Raw genomic sequence first — 7,682 nt, 5'->3', positions numbered from 1 at the left:
CCCACTCCAGGTTAACCGATGGAGAACTCATCAGGATGCCCTCTTGAGGCATCATGGCTGTAGAGACAGAAAGCCCTTAGGTGGGACAAGCCCTTGGCCCTCTCTGAGCAGCCTCGCAGGCTTTGGCATCCCCTGTGAGTAAGGCGCCCAGGCAGGGCTCCGAGTGCAGTGTGCTGGGTGTGAGAGAGCGCTCCAGGCTCTGCAGCTGCACTGTCCTTGAGGGGGAGTTGGAGGAGAAGTGGGAGCGAGCATGGCCACTGCCACTCAGGCTCCCGCCCCCGGTCTCTCTGAGACATGAACAGGGGGCAGCAGGCCCCCAGCCACCTCCTTTCCCCACAGCAGGAGCCCTGCATCGGGGAGGCGAGGGACCCCAAGCCCCCCGGGATGACAGATGCCCAGAGCCACAGCACCTCTGGGACCAGGGCAGGGGACTTGGAGCAGGGCAGCACTGACATCTGCTCCTAGGCCAGTTCTGTGAATTCCTGTCATTTCTCAAGCCATGGCTGGAAGTCTTCCTCTCCCTGCAGCCCGGAGAGGGGAGCGAGGTTCAGTGGTGGGAGCAGCCCAGACAGGAGAGGCAGGCCTCGCCCTGGGGAGTCCTCTGACAGGGCCGCCTGTGTCCCCTCCACCTCCGCCTGTCCCTTCCCCACCCTCCTGAACTGTCTAAGTCCCTGTGAAATCCTAGCCCTGTAGCTTTCCCTTTAAGAACTGTCGGCACTGCACAGGGCTGTGGCCCAGCTGGGGGTGGGGACAGGGAAGAAAGGGAAAGAGAGAGAGGGAGGCAGGAAAAGTTTTTTCAGAGGAAAATGCAGGGTTTGTCCTTCACTCTGACGTCAGATCTTGCTTTAACAAACCCCCCCAGGGCTGCGGAGGAGGAATATCTGCGGCTCCCGATGGGCCGGGCCAGTCTGGGCGCAGCTCCCCCGAGAGGCGGCCAGACCCTCTGCTCTCCTCCTTGGTGCCTGCCTTTGGCACCCAGCCCCAGGCATGCGGTGGTTCCTGTCCTGGGCGCTGGCAGCAGTGACAGCAGCAGCCACGGGCAGCATCCTGACCACGGTGAGTCCAGCCTGAAGGGGCTCAGAGCCCAGGCGCTCCCTTCCCGCTGTCCTGCCTTGGGGGCAGTGCACAGGATGAGCAGGGTGGCGACAGACCTGGCTGGGAGAAGGGCTGCCAGGGTCAGCCAGACCTGGCTGGGAGGAGGAGGGGTGTCCTTGGGGGCCAACCAAGCAGATGCTGCATCCCCCGCCTCTGCACTGAATAAAACAGGACGGGACGGGGTGTAGGGGGGAGGTCTGAGCTGCAGGAGGCTTTGCCACCTGGCCAAGTGACCGTGGTCCGGTCCCGTACCCTATCAGCAGCACAAAGTGTGGCTGTCCTTGGGGGCTCCTGGAAGCTTCAGGTTGAAAACTCTGAGACTTGTTGCCCTGGAGATACTACAGGAAACGCCAAGGAAAGCTGGAAAGAAAACTGCCAGCTTTCAGCAAGACTGCTCACTTGAGCAAACACTTCTCACCCCACTGCCGCCGTGGGCTGCGGTGCGTGGGGAAAGCACACTGGGTCCCGGTATGAAGTCAGGAGAGCTTGGACAGGGCTTCCCGGGAAAGTCCCAGGAGGCCCTCCCACCTGTGTCCCTGGGGACAGCAAGGGAGGGACAAAGTCTGTACCACCGAGGGGAGGGCAGCCAGGGAGCAGGACACGTGGCAGCACAAAGCCAGCCTGCAAGTGGCATGGACACAGGGCAGAGGCGAGGCCAGCAGGGCAGGCAGCAGTGGGCAGCGGGGCAGCTGCTGAATGCAAGAGCCCGGCCCAGACCAAAACAGCCTCTGCGGTCAGGGACAATGAGAGAGGGCAAGAGGACTGCTGTCACCGCCTCACACCGATGGCTTCCTCAGGACCAGTGTGCCCACGCTTGGGTGGGGAAACTGAGGCTCAGTCGAGCTACTTGCCATGGGCCCAGGGATCTGAGGCTGAGAGGTGTCCTCAGAGGGCTGGACCGCAGACATCCGGCCCTCTGAGGGCCCCAGTGTGCCGCGCCCTCCGTGGAAGTGTCTGGCTCCCCTCCAGCCCTCCTGCTCTTCCTCGGGCTTGCTGGGAGCTGCTGTCCAACCCGGTAGGGAAGAGATCTTGACTCCATTCTTGGAGGAAAGGAATGGGGCCTAGAGGAAGGAGGGCCTGCCCAGGTCTCACGGGGAGTGGGTGGCAGGGTCACACTGGGGTCTTTGATGGCAAATCCTCCGCCTCTCAGAGGTTTGCCAGCTGGGGGCTGTCCCGGAGTGGCCTCTGCCTCCCACTCTGGGACAGCTGTGTTTTCCTGGGGATGGGTCCACAGGCCACCATGCCTGGGAGGTCCAGGCATGCAAAGGGAAGAGGTGAGCTTCTTAGGGTTGCTGGGGTCAGAGCCAGGAGCAGGAGAGGAGAAATTTGCAGTGGGTGCAAGCACGCTAGAACCGGATCACCTCCCCAGAGCACACAGGACTGGACCGCCTGGCGGCAGAGCTGAGGCTCTGCTAGGGGAGACCCCTAGTGAAGGCAGAGGAGCTGAGAGTCCAGAGGGACCCACGTGGTGGCCGGCGGGAGGCTGTTGGGAAAGGGGGGTGCTCTGCTCTGTGGGCAGACCCAGGCTCCCTGCCCATACTTGTCAAAACAGAGGCGGGGCATTTGAGTCCTTCTAGCATCCTCAAATCCTCCATCTGGGGACACCATACCCGAAATGGTAAAGACCCAGGCTTCCTCCAGAAACCAGAGGCTCTTTCTATCAAATTCCTTGCATAGCACGGCAAATTAGCTCACAGAAGAATCAGGGGCCAGAGGGATGCTAACGGAAACTGATTCTAAACGTCCACAGGGAAGGAGAGGCAGGCAAGAATCTCTGAGAGCATTAAGTAAGCCAGGTGTGGAGAAGCTTCCCCCAGATGCGCACAGTGTCATGAGGGGCTGTCTCGGAGGAAGGGAGGGGCCCTCCAGGGAGCGATGAGCCCTGGGGGAAGGGACGGTGACCTCAGACACTGCACCGTGGTCTTGGGGAATCTAACCTATGAAAAACGTGTACTCTACATATGACTAATTTTTAATCTCTTTACTCCTCTTTGACTATTTGCTGGGAGAAGGGAGAACAGTTGGTGAGCGACATCATGCACCAAGCACCCTGCCTGGGTGACAGTTATGACACGCCTCTGACACTGTCATTACGGAGGTGCCTTCACCCGCATTTGTAGACGCAAGACTCCAGCTCAGAGAAGTGAAGCGATTGCTTGGAGTCCCAGTGCTGGAGTGGAGTCCGCTCCACCCTCACAGTGCAGTGCAAACTCCCACTGCCTGGGGCTGAGCACTTGTGCAGAAATGGGACACCCGGCCCCTGGCCCACAGCAGCTGGTGGGACTGGCGACGTCCACCCACAGGCAGGGGTGAGAGGGACAGAGTCGGGTCAAGTGGAAGAGTGAGGCGAGACACAGGCTGTGACAGGTTCCTCACCCCTGGGAGTTAGCGATGTCCAGGGCCAGCAACCCCACCCCACCTTCACTGGGCTTGAGCACCGGGCTTCTTCCAGCCCCGCTCTGGAGCCCATGCTCAGCATTCAGGGGCTGGGAGCAACCCCCAGGGAATGGGTTGGAAGGGTCTATGCCGATCTGCAGACGAGGCCCATGTCCTCTTCCCCCCTGTGCACGGGTGTGTGTGTGTGTGTGTGTGTGTGTGTTGTGTGTGTGTGTGTGCGCATGTACACATGGTGCATCTGAGTGAATAAATCACACTCCCAGAACCAACTGCAGAATACTGGAGACCTGACTATGTGGTAAGACTTCTCCTTTGAAAAAGGGGAACATAAAACACCTCACCTACCCTCTGTGCACTGCCGTGTGCGGCAGAATCAGAGCAAGCCTCGAAGATCCTCCTGGCCCACCCTGTGGGGCCGTGGTCAGAGTTGTAAGGGCTCCTGGAGCCCCCTGGCCGGCTCAGCTCAGCCCACCACCGTGTGCAGCTAGTACAAGGTGCAGGCCAGAGCACAGGGCTGCAAGGCTCCTCCCCTGCACGACAAGGTGACATGGGGATGGGCACAGGAGTGGGTCACCTCATCCTGCTCCTGGGACGCAAAACGTCACCTGGTGGCTGGGGAAAACAATATGGGCTGAAGGTCTTAGAGAGGGCCCAGCCCCAGACAGGGCAGGAAGAAAGCCAGCTGCAGGGCTGAGGGCCACACAGGGCAGTGGCGGGCACTGCGGTATCTTGAGGTGGGGGTGGAACACACTTGTCCACTCACTCAGTGTTCTGCAGAGCGCCTGACCCTGTGGTGGGGAGGTGATAAAAGCCAGCATGGCTCCAGTATGTGCTCTGCCCTGAGCCTGGTGTCCTCAGCCGTGTGTCAGCACATTTGAATATAGCACTCAGCACTGGGCTCTGACCAGCACTACCCAGGCAATAGCCATGGCTGCAGGAGTCCATGGGCACTCGCCATGCGGCCAGTCCCTGCCAAAGGGCACTGTGGAGGGGCACACCCATCCCAGAGCCAGACTAGGACCACAGGACGGCAACAGTCTCCATAATATTTGAGTGGCTCCAAAGTGAAATGATAGTATTTGGAATAAACATTGGGCTAAACAAATGTATTGTTGCACTAAATTTCACCTGTTTCTTTCTACTTTTCATGAGGCTACTAGAAAATGTAAAGTCCTGACTGTGGCTGACATGAATCTTACTAGAGGATGGTGATCTAGACCGTGGACACAAGGACACAGAGGAGTGATATTAGGTGCAGAAGGGGAATGTGGAGAGATCTCATCCCAGCTCCTCTGCCCACCAGCTGGGGACCCTTGGTGGGCACGCCATTTACACAGGCATTAGGAACATACCAGTGCTGGAGGTATTGGGAGGGTTGGAAGGGAGGTAGAGACAAAGCACACGAAGCCCATGGCAACCCATGAACAGACTGCGAGTGCCCCAACAGCAGTGCCAGGGCCCCAACCTGAGTGGAGGCACAGGCTGCAGACTGGTGTTGCATGCACACAGTGGGGCACTAAAGACCCAGGCTGGACACCAGAGGGCATGGGGCAGGGGGAAGGGTAGCCTCCCTGGCTGGGGTCCTGGCTCTGTGCTGGGTGTCTCCATAGCCTGCCAGGTCCTCAGCACCTCAGACGGCAGCTGGTGAATGCTCTTGGGTATTGTGTGGGAGGGACGTCACTATGGTGATGGTGACAGTGATGATAATGATAACAGGGTGACGGTAATGGTGATGATGGTGGTGACAATAGTGAAGGTGCCCGTAGGTGAGGCTGTGTCTCCCAGGCTGGAGTCAAGGCAACAGTGTCCCTGGCCTCTGACTGCCTTTCACGCTCTATCTGGCTCCATGGACTCAGCATCCCTGCCCGTGCCCAGCCACTCCCCAGTCCCTAGGTGTGGCAATGAGGTGTCAGCTCTGTGCTCCTTGGATTAGGTTTGTGTGTTGGAGATGGATTTTCATGCTGGCAGAGGAGGCATGCAGAGGACTCAGAGGACCCAGGATTTGAGGAGAAGCTCAAGCACCCATATGCTAACTGGTCCCTGCGAGTCTCTGCATGGACTAGATTTCAAACACAAGTGAAATGGGCAGATTCTAGCCTCACCATCCTCACAGTAATGCCAACATCCCTCCTTCTCCTCCACCTCCTCATCCCGTCTACGAAAGGAGAGGAAGGAGGAGGAGAGGAAGGGACACAGAACCTGGAGCTGGCCTCTCAGACGTGAGTAGTGGACATTCCCCGGGAACGCGATAAGATAGGGTCTGCCTGAAGTCTGCAAGCTGTGGGCCAGCCCGGGCTCGGCTGGCGCTGTGGATGTACCACACCTTGATGAGGGTGGGGGCGTGAGAGGAGAGCACCCAGGCCTGCAGGAGGGGCGGGCAGGGGGCTGGAATGCAGAGAAGGCGCCCGGGGCCAGGAAGGCCTGTGGGGGTCCAAGGGTGGAGGAAGAGTCTGAGAGGGCAGGGATGCTCACCCTCCCAGCCTGGGGAGCTGAAGACCAGAGGAGAGGCCCATGGCTGTGTGACCCTAGGCAAGCACGTGCTGTCTGCTCCTCGGCTCATCTTGAAAATGAGGAGGTTGGCCTTGTGCCCTGGGCTTGCTTCCACCCGGAGCCACCTCAGAGCCCTGGTGTCCACTCCGTCATTCTCAGGTCACCCTCAGTCTCTGGTCATTGTCAGTCATTCACTCTGGCTCCTGGGTGGAACCAGCAGGGCTGCAGGCCAGGATTCTCCCAGGGAGAGTTCCGAATCGCTGCCTCTCTGGGAAGGGTGGGGTTGGCTTTTGGGCCCCCAAATATGTATTCCAAGCTCTGGATGTTCCTTTAGAGGTGCTTCCTCCCCTCGGGGTCTCCAAAAGATTCTGCCCTTTGTATTTGCATCCACACCCCCCCACACACTCACATACACACTCACACATGCACGCACGTGCAGAAGGGTACGTCCCCCGCCACACTTGATGGTCTCAGCAGCAGCTTCTGGCTCTGGCTCAGAGTGGCCCAGGCTTGGTGCTCACAGAACTCAGCTCTGACATGGCCCAGAGCCATCGGTTGAGCCCCACGGTGGTGCACATCTCATCTCACCCTCGGGGGGCTGTGGTGGTGAGAGCTTCACTATCTCCTCTCCACAGAGGAGGAAACTGAGGCACAGAGTCCTACTCCCAGGCCATCCGAACTGCAAATCACACCTGCGTCTGCAGGCAGGGCTGGCAGGACTCCCTAGAAGAGGGAAAGGGTGAGGGTGACCCAGGAAGTTGGGGAGAGACCTCACCTGAGGCTCTGCCCCGTGACTGATGGTCAGAGCCAGACAGCCAGTAGGGACCTGTCCTGGTTCAGAAGAGGACAAAGTCGAGGCCACAGGTGTCCCCGTGGGGTGGCACCCAGTGCCCCTCACCTCTGCAGCACTGGCAGACTGAGCAGCCCGAGCTCCCAGATGGCATCTTCTCCCACCCTGGTCTTTGTTGGTGTAACTCCAGGGTTGCCCCTCAACATCCCATAGCTCCTGCTATACCTGGCCAGGGATGCAGCAGGCCCTGGTGATGCTGGGACATGGGGAGCCCCCCGGCCCTGGCCCAGACGCCCCACATAATGGCAGCCCCAAGGAGGCCTAGGGCACTCCTTCAGCAGGCAGGCTCTGGAAAGATGGGCTCCCTTCCTTTGCAGCAGATGTAGCCGCTGGCTCCAGAGATGTGAGAACAAAGCCGTATGCAGAGTGGGTCCGGAGGGCAATTCCCCAGCCCTGGGCCCAGGCCTGATCAGTATCTGAGCAGAAAGTGCTTCTAGGCCAGGCACACCTTAAGAAGTCCCCTCCACACAATGTTTGGGATCAGCCATTCCTGCCTCAACCCTGCCCCCTGGTGGAGCATTGAGGGGTGGCCTCCCACAGAAGGCAGCCCAGGCCTCTGCCCATCCCCAGGCCTCTCTAAGCCCTTGCCCCGGAGGCAGGAAAGGACAGTCCCGCTCTAGAAGGCCCCACACACCTCTCCGCTCCTCTTGCCTTGGCAAGTTGGGCTCAGCTCCATCTGTGACGACCTTCCCTGCAGGAGGACGCCTTCCTGTCCACCTGAGCTCCGGATGCCTAGAGAAGCCCGGTGCACGTGTGACGGGCAAGTAGAGGCAATGAAGGATTATGGATGAATGGTAGGGATGACAGAGAAGCTTGGAGGACACCGTGGGATGCCGTGCCTCCTTCCAGA

The 7,682-nt window shown here is 59.5% G+C and overlaps 1 protein-coding gene across 2 annotated transcripts in view; it reads left to right on the top strand.

The window, feature by feature from the left end:
• The first annotated feature begins 841 nt into the window (after positions 1-841).
• Ccn4 (cellular communication network factor 4) overlaps positions 842-7,682 on the top strand; it is a 28,138-nt gene continuing 21,297 nt past the window's right edge. Inside the window, exon 1 of one of the 2 annotated variants that reach the window (XM_021251802.2) lies at positions 842-1,056. In XM_021251802.2, the coding sequence (XP_021107461.2) occupies positions 988-1,056 (69 nt within the window). In that variant the 5' untranslated portion in view covers positions 842-987. The remainder of the gene's footprint in view (positions 1,057-7,682) is intronic. The other variant, XM_004837922.4, reaches the window with a different exon arrangement.

This window comes from Heterocephalus glaber, unplaced genomic scaffold, assembly GCF_053883595.1.
Source record: "Heterocephalus glaber isolate CG9 unplaced genomic scaffold, H.glaber_assembly_v1.0 deba00000281, whole genome shotgun sequence".
Classification (NCBI taxonomy): domain Eukaryota; kingdom Metazoa; phylum Chordata; class Mammalia; order Rodentia; family Bathyergidae; genus Heterocephalus; species Heterocephalus glaber.
The sequence above is the reverse complement of the archived record's forward strand: the minus strand, read 5'-3'. Positions and strand labels throughout refer to the sequence as shown.